At 37.1% G+C, this 17917-nt stretch overlaps 4 protein-coding genes across 7 annotated transcripts; 2 read left to right on the forward strand and 2 right to left on the reverse strand.

The window, feature by feature from the left end:
• Window positions 1-6452: 6452 nt before the first annotated feature.
• LOC147930391 (uncharacterized) lies at window positions 6453-7286 on the reverse strand. Its single transcript, XM_087476849.1, has one exon. The coding sequence runs from the start codon at window positions 7284-7286 to the stop codon at window positions 6453-6455; it is 834 nt and encodes a 277-aa protein (XP_087332975.1).
• A 159-nt stretch (window positions 7287-7445) lies between these two features.
• On the forward strand, window positions 7446-9152 carry LOC104731337 (uncharacterized). The gene is made up of 2 exons (XM_010450672.3): window positions 7446-7590; window positions 8241-9152. Exon 2 carries the CDS (start codon window positions 8245-8247, stop codon window positions 8998-9000), a length of 756 nt encoding a protein of 251 aa, XP_010448974.1. The 5' UTR covers window positions 7446-7590; window positions 8241-8244; the 3' UTR covers window positions 9001-9152.
• Window positions 9153-9634: 482 nt separating this feature from the next.
• On the forward strand, window positions 9635-11756 carry LOC104731339 (uncharacterized). The gene has a single exon (XM_010450674.3). It carries the CDS (start codon window positions 9635-9637, stop codon window positions 11552-11554), a length of 1920 nt encoding a protein of 639 aa, XP_010448976.2. The 3' UTR covers window positions 11555-11756.
• On the reverse strand, window positions 11565-17111 carry LOC104731338 (pentatricopeptide repeat-containing protein At4g21880, mitochondrial). Of its 4 annotated transcripts, none has more exons than XR_015574523.1 (17): window positions 16725-17017; window positions 16564-16635; window positions 16417-16464; window positions 15737-16345; window positions 15452-15637; window positions 15207-15268; window positions 14517-14624; window positions 14318-14431; window positions 14064-14159; window positions 13886-13984; window positions 13478-13597; window positions 13120-13224; window positions 12756-13029; window positions 12514-12641; window positions 12349-12427; window positions 11976-12193; window positions 11565-11851 (listed from the first exon to the last, which is right to left on the reverse strand). XR_015574523.1 is itself a non-coding variant. In XM_010450673.2 (17 exons), the coding sequence occupies exons 1-17, from the start codon at window positions 16837-16839 to the stop codon at window positions 11674-11676; spliced, it is 2502 nt and encodes an 833-aa protein (XP_010448975.1). In that variant the 5' UTR covers window positions 16840-17111; the 3' UTR covers window positions 11565-11673. The 4 variants fall into 4 exon arrangements, 1 of the variants encoding a protein (XP_010448975.1); XR_015574524.1 differs by having other exon boundaries at window positions 12756-12920; window positions 13478-13590; window positions 16725-16981; XR_015574525.1 differs by having other exon boundaries at window positions 13478-13590; window positions 16725-16981.
• Window positions 17112-17917: the final 806 nt, after the last annotated feature.

Here is a 17917-nt window from a genome sequence, read left to right on the forward strand (position 1 = left end):
TGTTGATCTCCAGTGATTAGTTTTGTGACTGTTGCATTATCTTCTTCAAAGGTTACTCTCTCAAAACCGAGTATCCAAGCTTGTTGCATTGCAATGAGCAGGGCTTGAAGTTCTGCCTCCAAAACACTATCACATATCATGCCTTTGCTATGTCCAGAAGTTACATAAAAACCTTCAGAGTCTCTAATTATCCAGCCTGCTTGTGGTGTAGTATTCTGTCGGAACTAGCTATCATAATTACACTTAACAAAGTTCCCTTGTGGTCTTGTCCATTGAGAATGTTGTGATCGTTGTTGTCGATGGTTCTAATATGTTTCGGTATCTTCAGACCAGCAGTTAACCCATTCTTTTGCTTCATTGACCGCTTTAGAAAGATCCTGGTGCCAAGTACTTCCTTTTTGTTGGTAAACCAACATATTCCTACTCTTCCATATTCTCCATAAAGTCCAGATAGGTAGTTGTCGTTCAAGCGTAGTAAGATTCTGATTGTTGTAGCAATCCACTATACCTTGGAATTTGTCCTCAAAGCTAGTTGACAAACTAATAATGTTGCTGTTAAGATTTTGACTTCCTCTCCAAATCGATTGGACGTAGTGACAGTTGAAAAATAAGTGCTCTGTTGACTCTTCTTCTTGACAGCAGCGTTTACATTGAGGATCTGTAATTATTCTTTTGTGCCTTAACTCCGTACCCGTTGGTAGTGCCCTTGAAAGCAGTCGCCATAAAAAGTGTCGTAGTTTGGGAGCTATATCCATTTTCCATACAGCCGTCTTGAACCTTTGGAGTCCTGGAGGTGGACGTACTGCCTCAACTTCATACATATGTGTAGCCAACCAGTAACCAGATTTTACTGTATATAGACCTGAATCGTTGTAGTGCCAGCCAAGAAGATCTGGAGTAGGTAATGGGCTTAAGTGAATTCTTTGGATTAGTGACACATCTTCAGCAACGATAATGCTTTGTATGAGATCCATGTTCCAGGTTCGCCGTTCTGCCATGATAAGATCTTTAATCTGTAAATAGTTCATTTCTATCCCTTCGATACTTTGTGGAGGTCTTGGCGGATTGGTTGGTAGCCAAGGATCAACCCAGACATTAGTACTTGCGCCATCTCCAATCAAAAAACGCATACCCTGTTGAATCATATCTCGACCCTCGAGCAAAGATTTCCATATAAACGAAGGATGGTTAGCAGATCCAGCAGAAAAAATGTTACCAGTCGGATAATATCTTGCTTTGAGGAAGCGTGTAAGAAGACTTGTTGGAGCATGTATTATTCGCCATATCTGTTTTCCAAGAAGTGCCAGATTAAACTTCTCTAAGTCTCGAAAACCCAATCCTCCTTCTTTCTTTGGTAAACCCAATCTTTCCCAAGAAACCCAGTGCATCGACCGTTTGCATGGTGTTTTGCTCCACCAATAGTTTGCCAAAATACGATTTATTTCTTCACAAATGCCTTTAGGGAGCTTAAAGCAATTCATTGTATAGACTGGGAGAGCCATTGCCACTGTTTTTAGGAGAATTTCTTTACCTGCTTCTGATAGATACCGATGTGACCATCCTTGAGTTCGTTGTTTAACCTTGTCAATCACATACTGGAAGTTCTCCTTCTTTTTCCTGCCAATATGTTTTGGTAAACCCAAATATTTACCACAGCCTACATCATTATGAATATTTAGGATTCTTCGTAGTCTCGTTTTGATATGAGGTTGAACTCGAGCGCCAAAAGTGATAGCTGATTTTGAGAGATTGACAGCTTGACCTGATACTCTTTCATAATCTGTTAGAATCTTCATGATTGTGGAACAGGATTTTGGATGTGCATGACAAAAGAACAGAGCATCATCAGCAAATAATAGATGGTTAATAGATGGGCCAGTATTGCTTATCTTCATCCCTTTGAGCTTGTTTTCCTCAGCTGCTTGTGATAGTTGATGACTTAGGACTTCAGCACATAAGATAAAGAGATATGGAGATAGGGGGTTACCCTACCTTATTCCCCTCTCTGGTGAGATCTGACATTTTGGAGAACCGTTGATCCGGTTTTTTTTCTTATTCGGTGTAGTTCTCACATGGATACTATTCTCGACTAAACAACTAATATGTGACATTACTAAAGTAACAAATTTGTTTTTCAATAATAATAAAGAAGTAAAGAAATGGTTGAAAGTAAAAAACGAAAGCTATTGAAAGTAAATAATGATTGAAGTAATACATCAAATAACACATTAAAACTATAAAAATAAATAATAATGCTAGGATAATGGACAACCCAAATTTTAGTCAGTTATCCGACTACACGACTAAGTTATGACAGTTCCAAAGAAATGGAAGATTATTTTAGTAAAATCATGAAACAACAATTGAATCAATATTTCTGGTCGTACCAAAACTTTTAGCACTATTTTTTATAGAATTTCCATTTATATTATTACCATCGCGTTAACATTGAAAATTTAATTCTTTCATATTATACAAAAAATACATGTCAAAACTTAGGAACAAAATTAATAAAAATGAGACTTTTTTTTTTCATCGAAAATATATTTATTTAAATTGAAGCATCTAAATACAATTGTTCAGAGAGCTATACAGGAGGGTTACAATGATCTGAATAAAAAAATAGAATTTTGTAAACCAAACTTTGCGAGTTTGTGAGCAGCTTCATTGTTTGACCTCTGAGTAAAACTAATTTTAAATTCTTGAAATTTTGATGCCCAGAAACGAATGTCATGAAGAATACTTGTAATTGTAATATCAGTTGTATTAGTATTGATAAGTTTAATCAGAACTTGGCAGTCCCCTTCAAAATAATATTGCTTTTATGCCCCGGATCCAGACGTGTTGCATTGCCACCAATAATGCTTTAGCTTCGGCTTCTAAGGCTGATGATGATTCATGTAGTTCAGCTGCTCCCCAAAATATCGAATCTCCAAGATGATCTCTAATAATCCATCCAGCTGTTGTTTTGGAAGTAGAACTATTATAACCTCCATCGAAGTTGCATTTCAATCTGTTTGTTAATGGTCGAATCCATCTTGTTTGCGTTCGAGTAGGTTGTAAAATTCCTGAATATGAGTTATTATGTATGGAATGTAAATCTATCCATTCCTTTGTTTCCGCCTTTGCTAACTTGACTACTTGTAGAGGTAAATTGTTTCTGTTATTGAAGATGAAATTGTTTCTAGCCTTCCAGAGTCTCCACAGAAGCCATAAAGGTAGAAATTGTTGCATAGCAGTGAGTAAGTGATTTTGTTGTAAATCCAAAATAGCCTTGATATTTGTTTCGAAATCATCACTTGGATTTTGTAATATAAGAAGAGGTGTTGCAGATAAACGCAATGTCATAATGGCAAAAGGACATGTGAAAAGTACATGATTGATTGTCTCATCTGAAAGGCCACATCTTTGACACAAAGGATCAATAATCATTCCCCTCGTAATGAGACGCGTCGAAGTACCTAAAGCTTTGGAGAGAGCACGCCATAGGAAATGTCTAATTTTTGGCATAGTTTTCGTTTTCCAAATTCTGTTTTTTAACTCTGTGTTTCCGTGAGGAGGTGACTGACGATCCATCTGATTTTCTGGTAAATGAGTTAACATCCAATAGCCTGACCGAACTGTGTATTCCTGTAAAATCCGCGAACCAATTTTGTAATTTTGGTGTGGGTGTTGATCGACACCCTTGTGGGCATCGATCGACACCATGTGTTTCCGGTTTAGTCGGGTTTGTTTTAATTGCTGATTGGTTCGGTTTGGTTCAATTAAAATTCCTAAATCGCATTTAAGGTGTTAAGAGACGAATTAAGGGTTTTGGGGAAGTCTCATTGTTGTCGCCGTTGAGTGAAAAGAAAGAGAGAAAAGAGAGAAAAGAGAGAAAAACGTTTCTGAGATTTTCTGGGCTTGTTCTTGGAGATTTTGGAGAGATCTGAGGCTGTAGAAGTGTTAGCTGTTGCTGGAAACGAAGGGGGAGCTTCTGGAGGTGTTGGTTCCCACGTTTCTCAATCCAATCTCCTGTTCTTGAGGTGAGTGCTTGACCATGGTTGATCTAAGCATGAGATCTCTCTTGTTTGGGTGTTTTCTTTGTTGTTTGTGTTGTTTTGTTGTTTGGGTTCGTTGCTTTTGTGATTCCTAGTGATTTCCGTGGTATTTGGGTGAGTTTGAGACGGATTCGAGACGATTTGGAAGGAGAGTTCGATGTTCGGATTCGCGCAGATCGTGTCTGCAGAAGAGGCATCGATCGACACTAGGAAGCATTGGTCGACACCACTTTGAGGGGCATCGGTCGACACTGTTTAGCATCGGTCGACACCATTATTTGTAGCATCGATCGACACCGTGAGGCATCGGTCGACACTGGTCTCAGCCAAGACTTGTTTTCCTGGTTTGATGTATTGTTGTGTGTTGTTTGTTTTGCTTAAGCATGAGGGTCTCATATGCTTGTGTGTATAACCTAGTAGATGGGAGGACGGCCTCACTAAGTATTTATGATAATACTTACGCATCTCAATTGTTGTTTGTGGTGTGCAGGTAAAGGAAAAGTGTGATCGTGGAATCAAAGGCAATGAGGAGGAGGATGTTCTAGAGGCTTGATTGATTGTGGTCTAGCTATTGTTAGGTTGCTAGTATTGAGTTGATAGAGTATTGTAGGATGTTGGAACTTTGCTATTTCGTTATTGGTTATTGGATTATTGCTGTTGGTATTCTTATTGGATTAATGGAAACTGTTTTATTTGGTTATCCGTGGTTATTGATTGTTGTTAGGATGTTAGTGGGTATGGGACCACTAGTAAATTAAGGTATTAAAAAAAAAAAAAAAAAACGGGAAGGGTTGTTTCAATTCCCCATTTTTAGAATAGTGCCAAATTAGTTTATTAGCCATTGTGTTATCCATTGAGAGATATGTTTGATAAATAGAATTCCTATCAGCCTGATCAATGTGAGTCTTTACCATCGATGAATTCCAGGTCCGATAATGTTCCACTGAAGATATAAAATTATGCAGAGATAAGGATGATTCTGGATTCACTGTCCTGATAGGCCTAGGTGGATCAGATGGAATAAAATTATCTCTGTTAAGGCATATTGTTGATCCATCTCCAACTATATATCTTGTTCCTTTCTTTAAAACTTCAACACCGCGAAGGATAGAGGACCATCCATATGACTGATAAGCTCTTGTGTTTGCTTCGAGGATAGATTCGTTATTGTAATATCGAGCTTTCATCACTCGTGCAAATAATGAATGAGGGAAATTGATTAATCGCCATGCTAATTTGGCCAAAAGAGCATCATTGAATTTTTCCAAATCTTTAAATCCTAACCCTCCTTCCTTTTTAGAATATTGTAATTTTTTCCATGCTATCCATGGTATTCCCCTAGCATGAGTAGACTTCTCCCACCAGAATCGCATCAATACAGCTTCTATTTCAGAAATAATAGAAAGAGAAATTTTGAAACAAGACATAGCATATACTGGCAATGATAAAGCAACAGATTTGATTAAAATTTCTTTCCCAGCTTGTGATAAATATTTAGCACTCCAAGTATATGTTCTGCTTTTAACTCGCTCTATTATGTATTCAATCATTTCAACTTTTTTCCTACTAAACTGCTCTGGTAACCCTAAGTATTTTCCTTTCCCACCATGATTTGGAATTCCTAAGAGTTGTTTCAGTCTGTTTTGTGTGCTTCCATAAACTCTTGATCCAAAAGTGATCAAAGATTTTGATGCGCTTATTTTTTGGCCAGAATAATATTCGTAAACCTCAAAGACTTCTTTCAGAGCTTGGCAGTTACGATAATTAGCTTGGCAAAAGAATAAGGAATCATCCGCAAATTGTAAATGTGTTATGGCAGGGACACCATTACCAATACGTATACCACATATATCACCAGCAACAACCCTTGACTGAAAAAGATAACTTAATACATCAGCACAAAGTATGAAAAGGTAAGGTGACAAGGGATCTCCTTGACGTATTCCCCGCTGTGGAATGATGGATCCTCTTGGTGATCCATTAATCAGGACTGAATAACGAACAGATTTAATGATAGCCATAATCCAGCTGATCCATTTATCATTGAATCCAAAAAGTCTCATAGTGGTCTCCAAAAAATTCCATTCTATCCGATCATATGCTTTAGTGACGTCTGTTTTAATTGCCATATAAGATTTAGAGACTCTTTTTCTAACCTTAAGGGAGTGCATTACTTCATGAACAATCAATACATTGTCCGTTATTTGTCTTCCCGGTATAAAAGCGGCTTGTGCATCAGAGACAATGGCATCAAGGTGTGTTTTTAAACGCGTCACTAAACACTTTGAGATGATTTTGTATATGACATTACCAAGGGCTATTGGACGATAATCAGAAAGTGTAGTCGGATGATCGATCTTCGGTATCATACATATATTTGTATGATTTATCTCTGGTTTCATCTCAGAAGTTTCAAAAGAGCTGTACTTCATTGATGACATCTCGACCTACAATGTCCCAACAATTTTTGTAGAAACGGGCTGTAACACCATCAGGACCTGGTGCCTTGTCATCACCAATTTGACATATTCCCTTGTAGATTTCTTCATCACTAAACCGCCGTGATAAGTCCTCATTAATGAGTGGTGTAACCTTTGGAATAAAATCTGCAAATTCCATAACAGGAACCTGACGTCCCTTTGAAGTGTATATGTCCGTGAAAAACACTTGTGCATGATCACCAACTTCATCATCGCCTCTGTATCTTTTCTCATTTGCATCTAAAATTGAGACTATCCTGTTCCTAGCATATCTTGTTTTTGTGCACGCATGGAAATAACAGGTATTTCTATCGCCTTCTGCCATCCATTGATTACTGCTCTTTTGCTTCCAATAGACTTCTTCATCCTTATAAGCTTTTGCTAATTGATCTTGAAGTGTGGGGATTTTCATTCTCTTTGTTCGTATTACACTGGACATAGCTCTGTTTAGACCATCTTGAAGTCCATTTATCCGCTTAGCCGCATTTAGTTTGGACACATGTTTGAGTCGAGACATTGATCTTCGACAACTTCGTATTCTGTCTATAATTGACCACAGTCTTCTGTTGTTAATGTTCCAACCATCTGTTACCACTTTTTTAAAGTTTGGTTCGTCAAGAAGACGTTTATCGAACAGGAACGGTTTTGTGTTAATAACATCCGTACGAGCCACTCTGACTAAAACTGGTTTGTGGTCAGAGCCCGCAAAATCCAAAAATTCTGCTTCAGAGTTAGGGAATGACGCAGACCATTCAGAATTTATCATGGCCCGATCTAGACAGCACTAATAAAAATGAGACTTTTGGTTTTGAATATACAAACAAACAAAAATAAAAAGTAAAGAAAAATCTTTAATGCTAATTAACAAAAAGCCCATTAAAAGCCTATATTAGGCGGCTGCTAACTTGAAAAGGTATGAAATGAAGAGACGCGAGAGAGAAACTGCAAAACTTGAACAAAGATAGCCGAAGAAGTTTATATAAACAACTCTCTCGCACACTCACATGTTCACGCTTCTGAGTTTATAAAGAACCATTTCGTGTGGTTTTGTTGCGTCGCGTGGCCTAGAGGTAAACCATTATTTTACCACTTTTTTTCGATTTAACATTAGACTAATTAAGTTCTTTTACATATGATAATTTCTAGGTCTTGATAATTCTGAATCCACGTTTAATTAGATTCAGGTTTGGTTTTTTGATTATTTTCGATTTGTTTTCTGTAGTTTTCGAAAAAAATTATCCTAGTATTCTCTCTTATTTAATCAAATAATAGAGGTTTGATCCGTTTTTCCTCGGTTTATGGATTTGAAAATCTTCTCTATTTAGACGACACTAGGTTTTGATAAATCTAGGGTAAATATGTTTGTTTTCGAAGGTGGATTAACTTTAATGTGATGAGATTGATTTTTTATATTATTTTGAATTGAAACCCTATTCGAGTCACTTGATACTTAGGTTTTTACCATGTTCTGCTTTGGTCTTAAAATCAGTTCCATAATTCAATTTTTAGTTTTGGTGTTTCTGTATTAACTTCGTTTCAGATCAAAACAACAATTAGATAGGGCCAGTGTGAAACCTAGAATGTTTTGTAGATTAGGAATGTAATTATAATCTTCATTTATTGTTTTTGTTAGTAGACTTTATATATCTTCTGATTATGACATGACAATATGAAACTTATCACAATGTTATGTTTTTTTGATGCGTTTAATCTTATGTAGAAGGATGAATCATCAGAACCAAGACACCATCAACTCGCCTCCTCCTGCTGGTAATGATGGCTTGGCGAAGAGAAAAAGAGGTCGTCCGCGCACGAAAGAAACCTCAACTCCAAAACCTAACACTGATTTGGTGGGAAAGGAGGTTTCTGGTGTGGTGGAAGGAACCTTTGAGGCAGGCTATCTCCTGAACGTTAAGGTTAAAGACAGTGACATCAAACTCAGAGGTCTTGTGTTCATACCGGACAGAGTCATACCGGTTACTCCAGAAAACGACGTGGCTCCTCTTGTTAAAATGTATGTAAGAGAAGAGATCAAGAATAAGCAAACTGATGAACCTCTTCCTGTTGATCAACCAATGAAGGAAGCTGCTGTCGTCACTACTGACGCGGAGATTAATGAATATGCTCAAGCTTTGACATTAATGCAACAAATGAGCAATGGCGCGGTTCAAGCTAAAGAAGCAACGCCTGAGAAAGATGAAGTGATGGAAGAAGCCGCTAATAGGTTAGTGGAGTTCTTTTCAAATCCAGTGAGGAACAGTGTGAATGCTCAAGCACGGAGTCCTGTCGTGGTTCAGAAAGGTGAGGCTCGTGGATTCAATCTTATGGAGGAACCGGTTTCTCAAGGAGAGAAAGTGCCAGAGGAGCTTCAGCTAGAGCTTGGAAACAAGACAACAACAATGATAGCAAACTTGTTTGGAGGAGAGAAGAAGACGGATGATATCAACATGGATGAAGAAGGTACTCCATCAGTGCAGTAGTTATTAAAACTCTCTCTATTCGGTTGTTTATGTGTATCAACAGACCACATTATACTCTGTTGTCTTTTCTTTCAGTTCTTATCTTGCAGACTTGAGTGTTGTCTATTGTAACACAGTTTGTTATTCTGGTTAGGCAAACATTTATTACTCTAGCCCTCTTCTTCTATATATGTGTCCGAAATCTCAACCAACCAACCGAGAGGTATTTAGTATGATTAGTATAATTTCTATATCATAGCATCATAATTAACATTAAATTTAGTTAGTAAATGCGATAATCAAATTATAAACCGATACGGCAATAAATACGAATATGTGTCGTGACCGTTCAAATTAACGTAGGCCGTAACAATCTATCAGTTAAAGAAAGTTGTTTTATGCTTTTCTGACTTTTGTCGGTCACGACCGTTTAACTGTGAAACCAGAGTTTGCGTATCTACTAGAATTCAAATTACAGTACCCAATGCACAATAACTCATCTGAGCTTTTCTTTTTTCTTTGCTTGGGTATTACAGATTGAACCTAAAGATTTGATCTTTCTCTGTTACTACTATATATTTCTTGCTGCAAACTGTGGGATTCCAGGTTTCTTGTTTTACTCAGATCTGACTCTTTTGGGGTTTTAGTTTGAAGAATGGATTTGCATTTGAAGAACTTATTTGGTAGGTTTCAGGATCAATTCGGGTCAGGTCCGGGTCTAGGACCTGGATCCGGGGTTTGTCTTATGAAAGTTGAAGGTATATCTTCCAATATTGTTCAATCAATATTTAGAGCTTCAGCTTGTTTATTCAGAAGTGAGCCATGGAAGAGGCTCAGACCAGGTCATTTGTTTGGTGTTCGGGTAGGGAAAGACTCAGATTGGTCAGGAAAGAGACAGCCTTTCCAGTGTGTTCAGTTCATAGGAGGGGACGGTGGTGATATAGCGATGTATATGTATAGGTCCATGAGCTATGCACTGAAAATGACTGATGATTCATGGGAAATGGCTAGAGTTCCTAATGTTGAGGTTTTGAGGGTTACTTATGAGCTTGAATCATTGATGTTTCCTTCTAACAAGAGGATGATTAAGTCTTTGTCTTTAGAGGTTTCTGGAACTGATCGGTTTCCGGTCATTGATGTTGCGCGGTGCACGACCTCTGGTGAGCTAAAGTTTAGAAGCCCGACACTCGAAGAGCTTAGGCTTGTGTTTGCAGTAATGAAAGCTCTTTCTTTGGTTCATCCTTTGCTGCTTGAAGAGGAGATGCAAGTCAGGGGATTGCCAAGGATGATAAAGTTTTCGCCTTTTATTGAGACTGTTGATGTTCAGTGGCCACCAGAGATGTTCAAGGGCCATGATTTTGTTGCTGTTACAGTTTCACATCCTCCTGGACAATCATATGAACAGAAGTCCAAGAAAGCTGTGTTGGCACACGAAGATGAAGCGTTGGACTTAGTTTCAGGAATGGCCAATTTGCGCGTTGGTAATAATGGTGCAGAAGCAGGTTTAAGCCGGTGCACAATGTGTGAGAAAGCTGTTTATAGAGATGAGTGTGTTTGTTGTAGCCATTGCCGTGCAACCATCTACTGTGATTCAGACTGCGAGAAACGTCACTGGCGAGAAATGCACCGGAGTGTTTGTAGTCTCTATGAAGCTATGATGAGTAGAGAAGAAGAGCTCAAGCTAAAGATCTTCACTTTCTCGTGTTATGCTGAAAACACATGTGAATGGCTTGGATCTTTAGGCATCCATAAAAAGGGAATGTGGAGAAGACAATGCAGTTGCTATTCTCACCAACCTTTTGGACTCTTACACTGTTTCTCCTCAGATGCACAATCTGAATCATGGGGAGGGCTAGAGGAAGGAGACTCTCCACAAGATTTACCTATTCAGAGTCTGAACAACGGGCGTTCACCAGGTCTAATACTCATGTCAGATTGGTCAGATTACTATGATTTACGGTGTCTACCACGGTCAAGCCCGATTGCTGACATTCTCTGTTACCCTTTAACCCTTTACCACATATTAACATCAGTAAGCACCCATTCAAAGAATCTGTTGCTGAAAGGGAAAGAAGTAACTGTCCATTACTTAGGTCCAGAACGAGAACTTGACTGGATCAAAGCCTTTGCAGAGATCAACCACTTGCTTAATGGTTTAGGAACCGTGCAGATCATAATGATCGGACCTGAAGTTCCACCTGACTTATCTGGTACAATAGCAACAACGTCAACGACAAACAGCAGAGTTAAGGTGAGCTTTGTGAGAGGTTTGTACCAAGAAGAGGTAACATACCTGACTTCACCGGATATCATTGTAGCTTTGAACTGTGACCTTGATGGGTACTCGAGCTGGGGAGGAGCGGTTGAGACAATGAACAATATGGGAAACCCTGGTTTCTTCACTGATAAGACAGAAGAAGCTTGTGGAAACACAAAGGCAGTTTTGCGTAATGCAGGGCTGAATATATCTCATCCTGTTGCTCCTAACCCTTTCCGCTCACCTGTGAGGACTTGCGCAAAGTCCAGCAATCTTCCCTGTTACAGCAACGGCTTCATTCTTGGGGTGAATACATAAAAGACTTGTCTTAATGTTGTAATAACCGTTCGAATTAAAGACAACTTAGCCATTATAGTGGCAATAGTGTTCACTTCTGTACAAAAATCTCATACAATGTGGGATTTTAACCAATCATCCTACTTTGCTTGGAGGGCTAATTGTTTCTTTTTAGACTTTTTGCTTTTCACTTTTGGAGTAAATACAATACGACTTTCGTTAATTATACATTTGGCATCTACATCATCATTTGGAATCTTTGATACTATTGCCTTTGCACCTTTCGAATCTCCTGCAGCTACTAGAACCTGATACATCCTGTGGAACCACAAATAACCAAGAAATCATTATACATCTCTCTCACCGGAAGACAACTTTCTACTAAGCAAAAAGCCAAGTTCAAAATCATTGTTTTGAATGTAGGAGATTAAAGAGCGCTTGCCTTAAATAGTTGAGGACATTGTAAGGAAGTTCTGAAAATTGGTACTCTTTCCATACCAGTAGAGCGCTCTGCTTATCTTTGGCATTGACACAAGCATGTAGAAGAAAATCTAGACATTTTCTTGATGGACATAACTCAAGCTCTTCCTTCATAAAGCTCACCAAGTCCAGTCCTAGCTTCACATCACTAGACTCTGTTTCCGCTATTGACCTAAACACCTGATTTCAACAATAAGATGCCAAGAGTTCAGAAAATAATACACATCAGAAGTTTCCAAGATTTCGTTGAGTCTACATATGAGAAATCTCGAGGTTATAATAAATCAGTTGACATGTAAACTTTGTGAAAACGTATGAGAAAAATGGAATCGGACCTCTTCAAACCAATATTCCACAGCGACGTCATCCTTAGACAAGTGGTTTTTGGTCTGCTCTAGCAAATCAAGAATAGAGCTACAAAAAAGAGGTTGAATAAATCACAGGATAATTAACAACGATAGGGTGTGAACTAAGCAAAGAACGCGTAAAATCCACTGTACCTTGTTTTATTGTTGCGAACAGAAAACACGATCGTTTTGAAGAAACCATCAATCCAAAATTTGCAATCACGCAGCTCATGAGTGAGTTGAACCAACGTACTCAACTCTGCGTTTGAATCAGAGTTATCCTACAGGAAAAATCATTTGAGATCATTGCAATACGTTATGGTATCTCTAAGTCACTATTAGTCGGCTAATTAATGAGAAAAACTATATGACTAAAGTACAAACTTTAAACTTACTATAAGAGATATAATAGCTTTTGGCTCTACGGTGCAGCCAGATATCTTCATTTCTTCATAAATACTTAAAGCATCTGTTATATTTCCATTTGTTGCCAGAGCAGATATAAGCACACTTTTCAGCTCATTGCGATCCTTAGTCGGAACTCCCCGGTCCATGAGTACCTAAAGTAAAAAAAAAGCTTGAGCTCTTAACACTTTAGGTACTCATGTAAGCATGCGTATCATGCATCATGAATAAAATTATTCTAACAGATGCTTTAAGCATGAGTACCTAAAGTAAAAACAAGTAAGCATGCGTATCATGCATCATGAATAAAATTATTCTAGAACTTTTAAAAGAACATATAATACGCATGCTTACTTGTTTTGCCTTCTCAAACTGTCCGCATGATGCATATGCTTTAATAAGGGACATGTAAACGTGCTTATTAGCTTCAAGTCCTGCTTGCTTCATCTCCTCATAATACTTAAAAATAGCAAAAACAAAAAAAAACACAGATTATGTATGTATATCATCTCCTCATGAAATTTCTCTCATACTCTAGCATTTTTAAGTATGTATCGACTGACAACACAACAAGAGAGATAGTGTCATTAGGTACCCAGTTTCAAGATTAGAAGAAGAAGAAGAAGAAGAAGAAGAAGAAGAAGAAGAAGAAGAAGAAGAAGAAGAAAAGACTTGGACGAGGTAAAATATCAGTAGAATACAGGTTGATTACCTCCGCAATAGCCTCCTCCTCGTCGCAATAGTTTATTAGATAGCTAAAAGTCATGGAATCAGGTTTAACATCAGCTTCTCTCATTTCCTTGAGGACCTTTAAGGCACTGCTCACTTTTTTCTTCAAAACCATACAAAAATGTCAGTAAAAACGACATCGGTCTTAAGCTATACCAAAGACACAGAGATGAAACTATCCATCGGTCTAAAATCTGCAAATAATTTCAGAGATATGGTCTTAAGCTATACCAATTGTTTGTCAACAGCTACTTGCCTATGCGATACACATTTATGCTACAGTATAAATTTAGACGAGATATGTTTCTTTGCATGTTCAACAATCTTATTATCATGCATATTTCAATATTAGTGATTAAAGGAAAATTAAAAAGAGAGCTTAAGATATTACCTCCCGGAAATATCCTGCCAGTATAGGATTGTACATGCTAGAGTTCGGTGCCAAATTAAAATTCTTCAAACTACCAAGCATATTATATGCACCTTCAAACTGCACGGAATCAATAGGTTGAGAGCAAATTGTTCACGACGGAAAGGAACTTAAGCTGATAGAAGACGAAATACGTTACATCTTTTATTCGTATGCACAAGTGTATCGATCTCCTGAAAGTCTCACTATTTGGCTTCACATTCTTGTTGCTCATTATTGAATAGATTCTTTGCACCTGAAACAGAAAATAGTATGATCAAACACAACTCTGGGTTAACATGAGTATGAGAAAGACGATGTTGGTGATATATCAAGAGCATGTCAATGACCAGTTAGCTGTTTTATTGGATGTAGAACATATAGTGAAGTCAATCAACAAAAAAAGGTCCGTACCAAATTAAACTCAAGAATCTGCTCAATGGCCTGTAACAAAGAGTGCAGGATGTTTGCCGATATTACCAGACCTACTTCACACATATTTTCAACTATATCAAGAGCAGTGACCACCTACAACACAAAGGAATTATCATGAGTCGAAAAGCCAGGAGAGTAACGGAAATGAAAGTTGAAAATGATAGAAGCGTACAAATACCTCATTTGAGCCACAAAGATAACTAACAAGATTCTCATACGACGTAGATGACGGCACGACATCTAGTTCTTCATGCAACTTGTTAAACTTGAAAATGGCATCCTCTACCTTTAGTCACCAAAATACGTAAGAACATGGACGGTTAGGACCCATAGGCTATCTTAAAAAGAAGCTTTAACAACTTAACGCTACTTAGGAGATGTAAGTGACTTCAATCTTAGTTTCTGTAAATGGAGTCTGCTACCATTTCCAAACAATAACAATGATAAGTTAATTAGTTACTTACTTTAGTTTGTAGATTGAAAAATGGCATAAGAGTCAGAACATGAAAGCATGTTAAGACCTCACATCATGTAAACATTTTGGGAGACACTAATCGATATATCATTTATCATTGGGAGAAAGAACAATTGCCAATGTATATGTGTTCTACACTAAGTTAAGAAATTAAGATTGAAGATCTTAATGGATCAAGGATTGACAGAAAACTTGGAGTTAAAGTGATTTAACACTCTAGTTATATCTACTTCAATACCCAAAAAGATCTAGGACAAGACTTGGGTACAAGAAACATTGTCAATGAACAAAAATCACCATGCTAATCAGATGCAAAAGAAGAAAACAAGGAAAATACCAGAGTTACCAACTGCCTCAATAAATTTGCAAGCACTATATATAACAAGTCCTCACCGTTAAATTTGGGATGCAAGTTGCATAGTTGGATATGAGATTTGAAACTGTCTCCACTCCATCTGAACATATCAAGAAACCATGTTACAATGCTATAAAATGAGTCATCAGTAAAAAAAACTTAGTTTGCATCATATATGAATCGGTCTCTGCAACTATATAATGAAGTATTCATCCGCCTTTAAAATTCCATAATACCAATACGATAAACAGCACCATGTTATTTCGATTGATTTATATCCCACCTTTACCACAGTCTCTTAGGTCCCAAAGTAGCTTCACTGCAACAGACTCCGACACCAATTTTCCAAGGTATCCAAATATGCTTTTCAATGACTCTGGTGAAGATACTTTTGTTATGTCGACAATCTCTAACAGCTTCTGAAGATTCTCCTTACTGTCTTTCTCACAAAGTGCCACCAAATAATATTCTGTTTAAAGACCAAAAGGTTGCTTTTTGAGAGTTGGAGCAAATTAAAAACTCAGAATTCTAAATGAATATAATGATACATGTACAGTGTGTGGCATACCTTGCAAGGTTGATAAACTTAGCCCACTATCATCAACTGTATTGCAAAGTTTGTAGATCTTCTCTTCATCTCCCACTTGGATCCAAAGAAGCATTTCATAGTAGACAAGTCTCCCACGAGACTCAGGACTTGCCTCCTTAATAAACTCCTTAAGTATCATAAACTCCTCCACCATTTCCATATCAACCAAGTACTTAAAAAAGGGTCCATAAGCTCCTTCTCTGATAGCGAATCCAAGTTGTTTCATTTCTTTAAGATGTTCAATAGCTTTCCCAATCTGATCAAGAGCATACTCCGCATCATTGCTTCTCCTCGCTTGTGATATGCAAAGTTTAGTCACTGCATTGTATTCTTTCTCACCCGCTTCTTTCCCCATTTTATTCAACACAGCAACCATAGTCTCAGTACCTAGCTTCCGAACACATCCCTTGGCAAGCCTCTCCATAATCTCTGACTGTTTCTTCTGGTAATTCTCTGTCTGCATCCTACCACGTGAAGCAAGTTTTGGCCTTTGAGACGAACAAATGGTCCTAGACAGTAAACTAGAGCTTTCCAACGCGTTCTTCGAACCATTCCTTTCTTGAAGAAGACTAAAATCACTAAATCTAACTGAAAACAAATCATCACATTACACACTGCCTCAAAAGGAAGTACCAAATGAAGTGTACAAACACACATACCATCTAAAGCAGAAGAGACCTGACCAGCAAGTGCCGGTTCAGCAAGATCTACAAACAAGAACCAAAATTGGAAAAAAAATCAATTTTTGAAATTAGATTCTACCATCCCACTCCATCCCACTAACAGAGAGACGTAAAAGAAGGTACCTTGAATAGTATTTGACGAATCGTCGGAAGACTTAAGCGTTGAGAGAATCTCCGGCATAAAACTCGTTGACACTGTTCCAACAAAACAGAAGGGTTTCAACAAGAAAGTCTCAATTTTTATGAAATGGGCCAATCAGATACAAGCAAGAGACGTATTTTACCTAATCCAGTTTCTGGAATTGGTGAATCTACGGGTTTGGGTTTAGCAGACTTGGTGGAGTTTCTCATCGCAAGGCGGAACACAGCGTTTAAGCTTTTCTTCGCCTTTAAAACCATTATCTCTCTCTCTCTTCACATTTACAAAAATCGAATCAAGACCTAGAAATCGAACTCACACTCTCGTATCAAAGGGTTTAAGATGATGAGATCGGAGAAGGTGAATCATAAACCCGGCGATAAACCCCAGCAAAGGTTTCGTGTTTAGAGTGTAGTGGCATTAATGTAATTAAACTATGTAATTGAGGGTAATTGAGTAAGTAAACATATATGTAAATGGGTCCTGTGATTTTCTCTCTTTTTCTCTTACCGTTCTGTAAAATTTCCTCTTTGAGAAAATTAACCGCGATAAAGTTAATATTCTAGGCAAGTGGGCTATTTTATCGTACAAGTTGGAACAAAATGAGTGGTTGGAAATATAAGTTCAATGTTATTGATGATAGTAATATGAAAAAAACCAAAAAATATTAATAAGTAGGTACCTAAATTTAAACTCTTTATTTTTGAAGGGAACCATATTATTATTTAGTGGTTAATAACTATAAAACTTTATCATCCATCCAATCAAATTTGCATCTCTTTTAATAATATATATTAAAAGAAAGCATTCTCGCACAAAATGACGTGTCGCACTCACATAACTCCAGACACTATTTATTTTATTTATCATTAGTTTTTAATAATATTTACATCAGTTTTCCAAAAATATAATTAACAATCAAAATTAAATTCTTATATTCTCCTTTTAACTTAATTATATCCTTTACTTACATTTTCATAAAATCTTTAAAATAAATTTTATGAACTCTTTGTTCATATGATATGATGATATAATGTTGATATTATAATAATTCTCACGGGTTAATTTTTAGTTATTATACAAAATTCTTATATATGTATATATACTTTAAAAAAATAGATATCAATATATATATACTACACAATCGAATTTTAGATTCTAATTACCAATAAATATTATAGATTTTGTAAATAAAAATTATAGTAAAAATATTTAATAATTATTTTATACCGCACATAGTAACGTTGTTATCTAGTCAAACTTTAAAGTAGAAGCTTGTCGGCAAAAAATGTATTTTTGGCAAGTTTATTTCATATTCAAGAACAGAAATGTCAATTA

The sequence above is a fragment of the Camelina sativa genome, chromosome 12, assembly GCF_030686135.1.
Source record: "Camelina sativa cultivar CO46 ecotype springtype chromosome 12, ASM3068613v1".
NCBI classification, from domain to species: domain Eukaryota; kingdom Viridiplantae; phylum Streptophyta; class Magnoliopsida; order Brassicales; family Brassicaceae; genus Camelina; species Camelina sativa.